General features: G+C 43.3%; 1 protein-coding gene across 1 annotated transcript in view; it reads left to right on the forward strand.

Moving 5' to 3' along the window:
• The window catches only part of lzts1 (leucine zipper, putative tumor suppressor 1), a 42,229-nt gene that overhangs the window by 14,656 nt on the left and 12,163 nt on the right, over positions 1-15,410 (forward strand). The window contains exons 2-4 of the mRNA XM_080432943.1: positions 11,528-11,716; positions 12,069-12,257; positions 14,208-14,387. Coding sequence (XP_080289069.1) covers positions 11,645-11,716; positions 12,069-12,257; positions 14,208-14,387 — 441 coding nt within the window. The 5' untranslated portion in view covers positions 11,528-11,644. The remainder of the gene's footprint in view (positions 1-11,527; positions 11,717-12,068; positions 12,258-14,207; positions 14,388-15,410) is intronic.

Genomic DNA, 15,410 nt, shown 5'->3' on the forward strand with positions numbered 1-15,410 from the left:
ATGATAAAGACTTTTAATGTTTTGTAAACCAGCATGTCATGAAACCTTTAATCTATTGCAAAATCATAAAGTAGTATACATAAACACTTGTAGACAGGGAGGAGTTTCTGTGGTGCCTGAACAGGTGGCATCGTACAAGATGGAGTCTTTGTGACTGTACAATAATGAACAACAAACAATACCTGGCTTATGTTTGACCCCCGGCAAAAAAGATAGACACAATAAACTAGATAGATTTACACACACACATGTTAGACATTAGCATAGGAGACATTGTGAATCAAAGCGTTGCCATCTGGCTCCGTGGCGGTATGGTTTGCCTTAAGGGTGCGTCAATGTTAACAGTGACAACGGCACCCAATTTCATGGTCAGTGTGCAGCAAGAAGTATAAATCCCACTTCTTTAGGCCACTTTGCTGCCGCCGTCCAATAGGCTGTACTAATGGATTGGCCATGCTCTGTGTGTGTGTGTGTGTGTGTGTGTGTGTGTGTGTGTGTGTGTGTGTGTGTGTGTGTGTGTGTGTGTGTGTGTGTGTGTGTGTGTGTGTGTGTGTGTGTGTGTGTGTGCAGTGCCGACTTAATGGAAGGGCTTTAGGTGCTGCACACAGGGCACCAACCTTGGGGGGGGGCACCAAATGGCGGGGAGAAACTGAAAGAAGACTCAACTATCGCCGCAACAGCACCGACATTTAGAAGCAAAGGCGGCTGAAGGAGCGCTAAAACGGTGAAACGCGTCGGTGAAGCGACAATTTTCCACGCTGCCGATGCCGCCCCCACCCCCCTTCACGCCAAAGAACTAGTTCTTTTGAACGAATCGATCATGAACGACCCTTCACCGGAGGGGACAGAATGTTGGAGAAGATCAGTGAGGGAGCCAGATTATTGAGTGCCTTAATAAGCAGGAGTTTGTAGTGGATTGTTTGTTTGACAGGAAGGAAGCCAGTGTAGGTCGTGGAGGAGGACGGGTGTGATATGTGTTGGAGTTTAATTGAGGACACTGGAGGAGCTGGTGCCGTGTGAGGATACTATGTTGCAGTAATCATGCCGGGAGGTGATGAATGCATGAATGAGTGTTTCAGCAGCTGAACCTGTCAGAGAGGGCCAGAGGTTAGAGGGTTTTGGGGTTGGAATTACAGTATGCCAGATTTATATACTCAGTATCATGCAACCGAAAATAGCCAATCTACAAGTTCACATTGATTGATTGAATACTTTATTTAGTCAGAAATGTAAACAGCACGGCGGTACAGTAAGACATTAAAGCTAAAAGGATTTTTTTTTTTAAAGTCCTCGGGACTATGTCCATATGGACATATTTTTCTATTGTGGTAAATATTCAATTCTTCAACATAGCATACAAATGTACACATTTATACATAACAAATATAAACACTATGCTGTATGTACAAAAGAGATGGGAAAATTACATTTACTTAGGGTTAATAAGGGCAACAAATGTGTAGAAATGGCATCATAAAATTGTGTGTGTGTGTGTGTGTGTGTGTGTGTGTGTGTGTGTGTGTGTGTGTGTGTGTGTGTGTGTGTGTGTGTGTGTGTGTGTGTGTGTGTGTGTGTGTGTGCATGAATGCGTATCTGAATATAGTCGGGGGGGGTTGCAGGGGGGCAGGGGGGTTGCAGAGGGGCGAGGGGGGTTGCAGGCGCGTGTGCCCTTTTCAGTCCCAGCTGACCTGTCTGACACAAAGCCCTCTTCCAACAGAGGACCAGCTGACACCCCTGATAGCCATACACACACACACACACACACACACACACACACACACACACACACACACACACACACACACACACACCACACACACACACACACACACACACACACACACACACACACACACACACACACACACACACACACACACACACACACACACACACACACACACACACCCTCTCAGAGGCCCCACTAGTCTCATCACCAAAGGTCTTAAATCATCTTTTGTCCCCTCAAAAGCTGTTGGGGTCAGATCATTTTTAACTGCTTATTAACCCATTGATACCTGGAACGCATCTGTGTCACTTTAGATTTCTTTAGGCTATTCAAAAATAGCAGATATACAAGCTCATAGCGCGGCACCGAGTGCCGCGCTACGAGCTTGTATATCTGCTATTTTTGAAAAATCGAGGAAAAAGAAAAGTGGGGTTTTTTTTCAATTTTTTTTAGGATTTAGAAGAAATTTCTAGAATCTTCTCAGGTCTTAAAGGGTTAAAACGTCCATGGATGAAGTATAATAAAAGTTATATTCAACTCTCAGCTCTCACTTTCAACGTGCTTTCTTCCCCAATTAAGCTGACAGATTGTCAGACCTGAATGGAGGAATTAAAGTGAACCTGGATGGTTGATTGTTCTCACAGGGTTTGGGGCTGAACTGGACTATAATTGGGGAACAATGGGAAGGCTCCTGAAAGACTATAATATGACCAGTTATTGGACAAAGTACTCAACCCCGCTGCTTGAGTCAAAGTATAGATATTCCTTGTCAAATATTACTCAACTGCAGGTGAAAGTTTCTCAGTCAAATTTGTGTTACTTGAGTTAGTAAAAATATAATGCTGTATTCAAAAGTACAAAATTACAAAGCACAAAAACATCAATGCATTGCTGTATTAAAATGAAGACATTTTCCCTCCAAAAACCTACGATTTTCCAGGAGATCTGTAAGCTCACAACACGTTGCGTCTCGCAATGCTTTGTGTGCTTGTAGATGTGCTATTGTCACTATTTGAAATACCCGTAGGCTTTATGTAGTTAATTCATAATGTACTTTTTCCCTTCCTAGACATGTAGTGGAGTGGAGTCAAAAGTACAATAGTTTAACCAGACGAATCGGCCAGAGCTCTGTCTATACATTGATATAGTCTGGCTATCCCAGGCTAACAATATTTGTCTTTGAAATGTAGTGGAGTTGGAAACCAAGATGGCGCCAAGGACGGTCGATGTGTCTCTTGGGCTTCTTGTAAACATTGCAGCTTTTTTTTACTGTATCTTTGCTGTTGTTGCTTATCAGTCTCTATGCTGCTGCAATGTCCAAAATCCCCAAAGAAAAGCGCATTTTACTCTGATGTACCTGCAACACAACACAGTTCCTCGAACCTTGAACCTTGACTGCCCATGATAACAGTAAAATCATCACTGTCCAATTACACTCTGAAAGCAAACAAAACTGTCCCATTTGTACACTCTCTCAGTGTTAGATTAACACAGGATCTGTGTGACAGATATGGTTTCAGTGGAAGGTATTATGAAGGGCCCCAATCGACTTTTTTTAAAGCACTTTGTGAGGAAACTAGTTTAACTCACATTATGGTTGTAATGTAAACTATAATGCAACTCTGATTGATCTGATTGATGCAGGCCAAGGTCACAGGATAATATTATCATTGTTCCTTTATCAGAAGAACCCCCTGTCGTTGAGTGGATTCCCACGCACCGTTCGCTCCGAGTTGACTTTCCAGAGGACAGATGTTTCTATATCGGGGTATGCTGTTTGTAACGATATCCTTGGTGGATCGATAGTGGCTCCATCTCTCTAAGCGGCGAGCAAAAACATCCCCTCTGACTGCTTTTCTGTCATGGATTTTGACTCATGAGGGAGAAAGACCTTTATCTAATACAGAACCAAAATGTTAGGATTTATATTTCTGTTTTGTCAACAACGGCGTTCGGGGGGCGGGGGAAGGGGGGAGGGGGGAGGGGGGGAGGGGGGGGGCTTCAGGCGGCTTCGATATTCGGGACTCTGGCTGTGTGACTGAGTGTGTGTGTGTGTGTGTGTGTGTGCGTGTGTGTGTGTGTGTGTGTGTGTGTGTGTGTTTGTTTTTCTATACTAATGGGGACACAAGCCCCTGTGTGTGTGTGTGTGTGTGTGTGTGTGTGTGTGTGTGTGTGTGTGTGTGTGTGTGTGTGTGTGTGTGTGTGTGGTGTGTGTGTGTGTGTGTGTGCTTGCATCTACTTTGAAGCATTGCTTTCAGTTATTTTCAGCCATTTTCAATGCTGTCCTTAAAATTCTTATGTCCTCAGAAGAATAGTAGGCTAATACGAACGTGCGAGTATGTGCATGTGTGTGCGTGTGTGCCCGCGCGCGTGTGTGCCCGCGCGCCGCGCGAGCGTGAACAAACAGGCACGAGAGGCACTACGGCGGGTATAAATCACTATAAAAGCGCAGCAGCACATACTCCATAGTCCCTCTTATTGTGAGGAGTAGCCATTTATTTAACACTCAAATATGGTCCTTGGACCCGCTTCAGGGAGAATACATCAACTGGCAGGACAAGAGTTCCACACACACAAAAGGAGAAGCAGCACACTTCAACAGACAAAGAGACAAACCAGAGAGGCAAAGCGGGGCCTTTTTTTTCAACTTACTCCCTCACTCTCACTCACTCTCTCTCCCTTCAAGCCACAGTGTTGTTTGTTCAGAGAGGGGTGCGGGCAGTGGAATACATTTACTCAAGTACTGTACTTAAGTACAATTTTGATGTCTTTGTTTTACTTTACTGGAGTATTTCCAATTGTCAGTACTTTTATTCTACTCCACTACATCTCAGAGGGAAATATTGTACTTTTTACTCCACTACAATTATTTGAAAACTTGAGTTACTAGTTACTTTGTAGATTTCGATTATTATTACAAAAACATCCATTACCCACTTCAGCCCTATATACATTATGTACATTTGTACATTTCGGCCATTTGAAAATATCTACAAGCAAATCTCTACAAAAAATATCTACAAACAAATCTACAATCTATTTTTATACATGGGACATTCTGCAGAATGCGTACTTTCTACTTTTGATACTGTAATTACATTTTGATACCAATACTTTTGTACTTTTACTAAATTCAAAGTAAATTTTGAATTCTGGACTTTTACTTGCACTTCTACATTGCAGTATATTGATACTTTTACTTAAGTAAAAAATGTGAGTACATTTCCATCACTGCTCACTCACTCTCTCTCTCTTCTTCAAGCCAAAGTGTTGTTTGTTCAGGGAGGGGTACGGGCAGGTTGCGAGGGGAGGGGGGGGGGCAGGGAGCAGGGATGGATGTGTGTAGAGAGAGAGAGAGAGGGAGGGAGGGAGGGAGGGAGGGAGGGAGGGGGGCAGAAGGATTGATAGAGGGGAGGGTGGTAGTAGGAAAGGGGAGGGAAAGGATGAATGGTTATTACACAGCTAGTCGATGGAGAGGCGTGTGTGTGGGGGGGGTGATAACGGGGCGAGCAGAGGGAGGACGAGGGGGGGGCGGGAGGGAAGGGGGGGGGGGTGTAAAGGATCCTTTGTGAAGGCGAGGAGTTAATCACTTGAGCGGCGTGTGCCGGTTCTATGGGGAGCACATGTTGTACACTGGCTCCCTTGGGGTGTGAGTGGGGGGGTGTAGGGGTGTAGGGGTGGGTGGGTGGGGGTCCCAGAAGTCCCACAGAACATCTCCCTATAAGCACACACACACACACACACACACACACACACACACACACACACACGCACACACGCACACACACACGCACACACACACACACACACCACACACACACACACACACACACACACACACACAAGCACACGCACACGCACACGCACACGCACACGCACACGCACAAACAAAATTGAAATTTACATGATGTCGGTTATAATGCAAAGCCACAGCCAGGTTTCCCGCTGACTAGAAAGGCAGGCTTTTGGAAAACCAAGACCCCCACCCCCTCCTCCAATAGACACACAGACAGACAAGAAGACCCTCCTGGCTGGTGTGTGATAGTGTTATGTTTTCACTTGCTCCTCCTGGTTCAGTCAGGGACACATGCTCCCTCAGACACTCACACAGACAGACACACACACGTACACACAGACACCCCCCCACACACACACACACACACACACACACACCACACACACGTACGTATACACACACACACACAGAGCCTTGTCTTGCTCTAGCCTGTCTCCAGGACTCTGTGGTTGGATAGCCCTGCAGCAGCAGCAGCCTTGCTAGAGGTGGGGGGCGATTAGTTGTGTGCCCCAGCAGACAGTAAGTAAAATCCATTGTTTTATGGCTGTAGACCTCATGTCAGTATTGAATGCTAATATCAAGGAGTGATGGTTGGTTGGGTTGCAAGAGAGAGAGAGAGAGAGAGAGAGAGAGAGAGAGAGAGTTTCATTCTCTGGGATAGGTTTCTTTAACGTGGCCGACCACCCAGACAGGGCTGTCATCGTCATGACTCCACGTCAGGGGAGCTCTGTTTACAACCCAGTGCCATGTGGAATTGCACTGCTTTGCACTTTGCACCAGGTACTAATTTAAGCACATTATGTGCCATTATTCACAGCTTTCAGAAGCTGTGCAGCTGTGCAGATTTTTTTTTGCATTTTCATCCCCCGAATCAAAAGCTTTGTTGTGATTTGATGTTTGGGGTCTGGCTGAGTTGGACGGTTTCCAAGTAGCTGTCAGCGTGCGCTGGCTTTTATATGCTTATGAAGGCTCCTTGCAATATGAAATTTTGTGCCCACACAGTTTCTCTTCTCTTCTTCTCTCCCCCACCATCACATCACATAATTCACAACAAACAGAAAAGGATAAACATTTTCTCCATGGTTCCATTCCTGCAGCCTCCCTCTGTGCTGGTGGACCGACTTTTTTCCGGTTGGATGTTATTTTTTTTTCAGTGGTGGAAAAAATACTCACATGATTTACTAAAGTAAAAGTAGCAATACTGCAATGTGAAAATACTCTCTTACAAGTAAATGTTTGGAATTAAAATATACTTGAGTGAAAGTACAAAAGTATTGTATCAAAATATACTTAAAGTATCAAAAGTAGAAAGTACTCATTATGCAGAATGTCTCATTTCAAAAATGTATAAAATGTGCAAAACTCTTTGAAAATAGCAGATCTACAAGCTAACAATGCGTCGCATTGTGTGCTTGTAGATCGAAACCTTGTATCTCCATATCTCACCTTTTTATAAAAGAGGACATTTTAAAAAAATGCCCGTCCAAAATAGGGATGCAACAGTCTTTCTGTGGGTTTTTATAAATACTATGAGGGCCAATACTCCCTCACAGTCAAATTGCATTTGACTCCATATAGTTGACAGGAGGGCCCCTTGTGCCTCTTCCGTTTCGTCTGACATCAGTTCATGTTGAATGATTTCTGTTGTTTCTGACATCAGGTGCATGTTGATCTCCATATATGTGCATTTGACAAAAAAAAATGAGTACTTTTTCCACCATAGGTAATATTACTGCATTGGATCCAATCGGAAACACACAGTTAATTTGACACTTCTTGAAAAGTAATGGCTTTGAACATATACGAGGTTTCCCCACCTCGACAGCCACGATAATTGTTAGCTATCTGTCTAGCAGCCGTTCATGTTAATTCCCTCCCACTGATGATGACACATCTATCAGGCCTCATGGCTCACCGCCACCGCCACCGCCGCTGTCTCTCCTCTCCTTCTCCTCTCCTCTCCTCTCCTCTCCTCTCCTCTCCTCTCCTCTCCTCTCCTCTCCTCTCCTCTCCTCTCCTCCCCTCCTCCCCTCTCCTCTCCTCTCCGCCTTGTGAAGGATGAAAACTCGCCACGGCTTGTTGTTGTTCAGTCGTCTTCCCATTCAACACCTCCCTCCTCCTCCTCCTCCCCTTCCTCCCCCTAGCTCCGTGCTGCTTTTAACCCATTAAACTCGGCAGCACATCTTGAGTAACCACTTTAACCTTTATTTTATACTTTGGGCTATTAAAAAATAGCAGATCTACAAGCTCATACCGCGGCACCGAGGTGAAGCGGTATGAGCTTGGTAGATCGTGAAAAAACGTGAAAATGTGTGCAAATCTTTGAATATATATATATTTTTTTAAACATTTTTATCTCAAATCTTTGCTTCTGTGGGTCCCTGGAACAACATATTTTGATATGGGGGGGTCCGCGGCAAAAAAAACATTGGGGTCCTTGACTTGAAAAAGTTTGAGAACCACTGATATTATGGCAATATAAGGTTCTTTTCAAAAAACTGTTACGATTTAGAAGACATTTGTAGAATGCCCAGAAGCAAAGATTTGAGTTACAAATGTTCGGTTACAAAAATACACATTCAAAAGATATGCACACTTTCGGAATTTTCAAAAAATAGCAGATATACAAGCTCATAGCGCGGCACTCTGTGCCGCGGTATGAGCTTCTGGATCTGCTTTTTTTGAATAGCCAAAGAAATGTAAAAATAGCACAGATGCGTTCCGGGTCTTAATGTGTTAAAGCCAGGCTCAGAACAATGCCATGGCGCTGACAGCTTCAGTGTGTCCTCCCCAGCACCGGCTGTGCAGAAACAGTGATTAGCCACGGATTAGCCTGAAGCTAAGTGTAACCTACCCACTCAGGAAACGCCAGCAATTACGGCGGGGCTGCTGTGTGGCCTCGGTGCTTTTGTTTGTAGCCCGGGCCCAGACCATTATAAAGTGCTTAAAGGCAGTGGACCAGGTGGTTATAGGGAGCTTCAGTGCTCGGCCAGTTTGGAGTCCCTCTCATCTCACTCTGCTACTTTACTTATAACTATGGAGAGGACTTTTCCCCCGTGGGCTGGAAGCACATTAGCTAGTTAGGCTAACATCTGGGACCTGGTTCCACTTAAAAAGGCCCATAAGGGGGGGGGGGGGGGGGGGGGGGTGCAATTAATTCGCCCGGAAATACATTTTTATCAAACTGTTGTTTGTGTTATGAGTGCATGTGCACAGAACGCTAGTATCACATGGTGATAAAGTAATGCCATTTTTTTTTTTTTTTTAAAGGTCAAAAGGAAATAAATCAGATAGAGGAAGAGTGGGTTGGTTATGTTTTGCTAATGTTTAAAAAATTATAATTTGGAAAATGGTCTTAAGTAATGTAAAGTATCCATGATCTGAACATGCAGGGTACATCATGATCAGAGATTTTTACCTTCAAAGTCTTGTTTTAAAAGTTTCGCTTTAAAACGATTTCTATACCCAAAAAGTTTCGCTTTAAAACGATTTCTATACCCAAAAGGGACTATTATGAATATGGCTATTCAGGTTTTGTAGCAATTGTAGAAATATTAGGCGTCAATTGTCAAATGTAGCCAATTTAACCCATTTAGACCTGAGGCCGATTCTAAACATTCTAAGTTTTCTGAAAAACTTCAAATATTTAAAAAAAATGACAGAAATGTAACTTGCTATATACTGTACATAGCAACAGGAACCCCAAAAGGGGTTCCCGTCCTGAAAGGTATAGTTACAAATAGGGGTTCCCGCCCAAAATGGGGTTAACATTGAGGTTGCCGACTCTACCTTGGTTGGTGCCCGCTCTTATTGGGTAACCAGTAAATCAACTTGCATGAATGAGGCATCGTCAACTGTCTTTTTAAATACTCAACTGTCAATTTTCTGTTTAGTTTATTCCTCCCCGGTGTGTAAACTTTAAGCAGGACATAACAGTGGACACAAGAGTAGCCGATCCGGAATTGTAACTCTAAGAAGCAACACACATCCTGGCAGTGATGGCTAGAAGGACTATTTTTATTTATTTAAGTAAAAGTATCAATACCCTATTGTAGAAATAGTCTGTTACAAGTATTGTGGGGTTGTTAGGGTTCTGCTATTTTCAAATGGCCGAAATATATGTGTTTTGTAATAACAATCACAATCTAGAAAGTAACTAGTATCTAAAGTTTTCATATAATTGTAGTGGAGTAAAAGTACAATATTTTCCTCTGAAGTGTAATGGGGTAGAAGAAAAAGTAGGCCTATTGAAAATTGTAAATACTCAAGTACAGTACTTGAGTACTTAAATTACGTTACACCAGCAGTAGCAGATCCAGAATTGTAACTCTAAGAAGCAACACACATCTTGAGGGTTGTAAGTACGAGAAGGTGTGGAGAGAAAAATAAAACACTCAACTTTCAATCTGTCCATAATGCTTTCAGCATTCATAGTTCGATCTCGTTTGCACAAACCCAAAACAAACAAACAAACAAAAAAACATGAATCAAAGTCAAACAATTGAGCTCCGGCAGGAAATATACTCAACTGTGCTCTCAAAGAACTTTTAATCTTGCATTGTGGTTGCGTGGTCTCTCTCCCGCTATAGCACCTGTCAAAATAGCTGGCAAACAATAGAAGAAGTATTTTATAGTAATATAATTCCAGGTTGCCGGTTGCTGTACCACTATGCGCCAAGTGTTGAGTAGATTTGAAGCAGCCTAATTACAAGTTTGTTTAGAGGAAGGGCACCCAAAGGGTTATTTGTCAAGATCAACGGCTGTGCCATAAATCTAGGCGAACAAAGCCGGGCGGAATGCCAACAACACTGGGCCTTTCTTTCGTTTTTTTCTCTCTCTCTCTCTCTCTCTCTCTCTCTCTCTCTCTCTCTCTCTCTCTCTCTCTCTCTCTCTCTCTCTCTCTCTCTCTCTCTCTCTCTCTCTCTCTCTCTCTCTCTCTCTCTCTCTCTCTCTCTCTCTCTCTCTCTCTCTCTCTCTCTCTCTCTCTCTCTCTCTCTCTCTCTCTCTCTCTCTCTCTCTCTTTTCACCTCACTTTGTTTGTTTTGCAAATGTGTGAGAACACCTGCACGTCTGAACTGAACACTAAAGCGTTGTTGGGATCCTTTAGGATTTATTTATTTTTTAACATTTTTAAGGTTCCTTAATCCATTAAGACCGGGAACGCATCTGTGTCATTTTTTAAGATTTCTTTGGCTATTCAAAAAAATAGCAGATCTACAAGCTCATAGCGCGGCACCGAGTGCCGCGCTATGAGCTTGTAGATCTGCAATTTTTTAAAACTCGTGAGAATTTGTGCAAATCTTTGAATATATATTATCTTTTTTAAGCGAAACTTTGCTTCTGGGGCGGGGGTCCCTGGAACAACATATTTTGCGATGGGGGTCCGCGGCCAAATACATATCATTTTGGGGGTCTTGACATGAAAAAAATTGAGAACCACTGATTATAACAACATACGTTTTTTTTATGTTGTAACAGTTAGGATTTAGAAGATATTTGTAGAATCCCCCAGAAGCAAAGATTTGAGTTTCAAATGTTTGATTTGATGTTAAGATTTGCACACATTTTCATAATTTAAAAGAAATAGCAGATCTACAAGCTCATAGCGAGGCACTTGGTGCCGCGCTATGAGCTTGTAGAGCTGCTATTTTTCAAATCTAAAATGACAGATGCGTTCCCGGTCTTAAGGGGTTAAACAATTCCGTCCCAATGGTTTGATTCCCTAATAACTAGTTCCCTTTAACGATTTCTATGGCTATGGTGGGTCCACTTGGTTCCATTTGTACATTCTCAAGAGTTATGGTGGTCCTTGAAAAGAGGTCAAGAGGTCAAGTCCACATACCAGCTCTGGACAGTTTGATAAAAACTTGTTCTGGAAAACGGTTCCAGAACCAGAAGAAGTACTCAAATGTTTTACTCAAGTAAAAGTATCAATACCACAATGTATACTTTGTTACAGGTAAAAGTCTGATATTCACGTTTCCCCGTGCTTTTTCTTGCAGATGAAGCCAGCGGTGACAGCTCTATCCCGGGGTCATGACACCAGTCCTCACATCACCACCACTGTGTAAACTGTCCGTCACCGTTCCTCCAGCCCCGCCCTGCCCCCCTCCTCACCTATGCCCTGCGGGATCATGGGAAGTGTAGGCAGCCTCCTGAACGGCCACAGCCTCAACAGCAAACACTGCCAGGTATACTGTAGGGGCTGCAACTATATGGCCTTTAATCCATTAAGACTGGGAACGCATCATTTTAAGATTCCTTTGAGATCTGCTGGGTTTTTTTTAATCGTGGAAAATGTGTGCAAATTGTTGTTTTGAAGCAAACATTTTTAACTCTGCTCTGTGCTTCTGGGGGGTCCCTGGAACAACATATTTTGAGATGGGGGTCTGCGGCCAAATACATTTTAAATACATACAATTTTGCGGGTCCTCGACATGGAAAAGTTGAAGCACCACTGATATAGCAACATACTGTAAAGCAACTTTTTTATTGTACTCAATACATCAGTTGAATTAACTGTTGCACCACCCTTACTGCCAGGCCTCAGAGTGCACACTGAAGAAGGGAACCGGCAACCAGCGACAGAGGAGGCCAGGGGGTCGCAGCCTGGACGGTTTACTGAAGTACGGTTTCACCCAGGGGGCCTCGTCCTCGACTTCGTCTAATCAGCCCTCCAAGGCCCTGTCCCACTCCCGCTCAGGACACAGCGAGGACTTCTTCTACATCAAGGTGAGTCGGTCGATGAGCTGAAGGAGTTTGTGCCTAATTATAGTAGTTCTCAAATTGGGGGTCCGGGGACTGGGTGGCGGGGGGGGGGGGGGACGACGACAAACATCAAACGCAGAGAGAGGCCAAGAACCTAGCATCTGTCTAAATAACATAATTACATTTTAACCGAGTGGGAGTGTACTTACTTACTTACTGCCCTTTATGCCGGCTGGCATGTAGGGCAGCAACAAAGGATCTCCACTCCTGTCTGTTCGGTCAGCGTCTTTATAGAACCCCAGGTGTGATGCAGGTTCTTCAGCTCTCCCTCCACTGTCCTACGCCAGGTGTTCTTTTGTCGGCCTCTTTTACGTTTACCGTCTGGTGTCCAGTGATAGTCCTGTTTACACAGGCTAAGAAGGTGTTGATTAGAGATGGTTTTGGGCCAGAATATTCACTGTATTTTCCGTACGCTATTGGTGTGGAAGGTTGACAGTTTGTGGAGAGTCTGTTGTTCTCCAATATTCAGAACCATATAGTAGGGTAGACAGGACTTAGCTTGGTGTGTAGATCGGCTCAAAGTCAGTGAAAACCGTGAACAAAATAATGTCAGAAATGGACCAGGAGGCAGACTTGCAGAAAACAACGATTTTTCACAAAAAGTGGAAAAACTGAAGAAAAGCAACTCAAAAATCAACAACACAAATGAACAGAAGTGTCAACCTCTCCCCATGGCAGAGCCTACAGAGCTGTTCCCCGTAATATACTCCAACCCTTCGATTTCTAATCAACCAACCACAGTAGAATGGCAATCCACCCCAAGATGCTCCCCATGCTCTAATCAATCAGCTAGGCTCCCTTCAATCAGATCTTCAGGCACCAATCACCCATACTACACAGCTAGGCTTCAACTAGGCCACTTCCTCATAAGAGTATCTGACTGTTCAGATAAACAAAAAGGTTATCACAATTTACAATTACAATGTAGGCATTTAGCAGACAATCTTAATCCAGAGCGACTCACAGTAAGCAAGGAAAACACATGGTAATTCATCAAATGCAATAGAGATAGTAATCTATAGGATCATAGGTAAACCAAGAACCTATCATCAGTCTAAACAGTATAAAATAAAACAATATTCTGTACATTGAAACTATACACACTATAGGATGCCAGGTCTACTAATGACTTGGCATCTGTCTACATAATATGCTACCATTATCTAAATTACATTTTAGCCTTTGCAAGGGATTCCAGTCACAACAGAATGTGCACCTTCTGTGGGACTAGAGACAAATCCACAGAGCGCTGTGGTGTCAGACTCCTGCTGCGGTGTGCATTCTGACACCGCATGCGGTTATGATTGCGGCAGATCGTCTATAGGAATACATGTTACAAGCATAACAATACATTTCATATATGCATGTGCACTGCTGCGACAAGAGAGTAAATGTGTCTGTATTCACCTGTTTCCTAGGCTTTCCACTTCCTGTGTGTTTTCCACTTCCTGTCGATTTGATCCAATGAAATCCAATGAAACTGGTCAGATGACTAATGATATCCAATGAAATCCGACAGGAAGTGGAAAACACACAGCCTAGGAAACAGGTGAATAAGAGCTGCTCTAGCTGTCACACCTCTCTTGTGTGTCATATTTTGTCCTGAATCTCATAATCATAAATATAAAAACATGCATAATATCATCTCTGTCGGGTGGAAACTGTTACTTTTCAGGATTCAAATAAAAAAATAGCAATAGTAGCAGATCTACAAGATCAAAACGCGTTGCTTCGTGCCGCGTTTCGAGCTTGCCGATCTGCTACTTTTTATGCTTTCGTGTGACGTTGTAGTATGATCAAGTAGGGCGTTTATTTACGAAAAAAACACAAAAAGTTAAAATATGGAGTTAAGAGGTTTTTGCCCCGACAACAACGATATGTTCATTCTCCGCTCCCTCGTTCTCTTGACCCAAGGTGACCCAAAAACCCAGGTCGGCGTACCAGCGGGGCGGCGGCAGCTCATTGGAGGACCATTTAGAGGGAGGCGGGACCAGCAGCAGCAGCGACAACAACATGGACCAATCAGACGGCAGCAGCAGGCTGCCTCCTCCTCCCAAGCTGCCTCCCATGTCAGGGAAAACGGCGGTTGAGAGGGTAAACACTCACACACACTGTTTTGTTTGCTGTCACTGTTATATTGTTAACATAAGATAAGATAAAAGTGGAATTTATATGCCGGAAGGGTGGTGGTGAGGTGGGGTGGGGCAGAGGGAGGGAGGGGGGTCGGTTGTTATACAACAGCTGCGGTATGAAGAATAAATAGGGGAAAAAAAACGCCCGAGACAATGAAAGTAAACAGAGATAAACACAGTGTAAAGTATGAGGTAAACAAAGAAAAACCGCGATGTGAGAAAGATATACACATGCAGGTATTTGTGTCCACGGAGATTCATCAGCGCGGCTGTAAGTGCCAGAAGCAGCAGCTCGACTACATTGCAAGTTAACAGAATAAAACAAACGATAATAAAACAAACTGAATGAAACAGTAATTGAGATAAAGCGAGTGTACAAATACAATTAACATGATGACCGATAGCTTCAAACACTCCTCTTCATAATACTAAATTATTATGTTACACTACACTAGGCAATATTTATTTCATTCAATTTCATGTAATTTAATTTCTATATAAAATGTTGTTTTGCAACTCATTTACTCATTTCTGTTGTCCCTCCTTGGGCAGGTTAGACAGAAAAACAAGCACAGAACAGCAAATTGTCACTGTCAGGGGGGAAACCTTTATGTCCAAAATCGTTTCTTTGCTGTCCGGCTGAAACCAGCTAACTAAATTTTTCCGCTTTTGCAGTTTTTTCCCATAAGTCAGTGCTATTGAACACCCTTTGTCTGTGTGTTGATTAAAAAAATGAAAAGTATTAAAAAGCGCTTCTGACAAAACCAGCTAACTCCATTGGATCCTCAAACTTCATGCTAAACCAGCTAACTCCACCAAAGGGGGGTGGAGTTAAAGGAGGGTGGAGTTTGCTGGTTTTGCTGACTCCGGGCTCCACCCCCTTTTGACCTCCAACCTCATTGTGAGCTTTGAGGTCCATTCAGCTGTTCTTATCAATGATGAACAAAACCTCCTAACTCCACTTTTTGTTTTGTTTTTGTCATTT

The sequence above is a fragment of the Gymnoscopelus braueri genome (genome assembly GCF_963280865.1).
Source record: "Gymnoscopelus braueri genome assembly, chromosome: 7".
NCBI lineage: Eukaryota > Metazoa > Chordata > Actinopteri > Myctophiformes > Myctophidae > Gymnoscopelus > Gymnoscopelus braueri.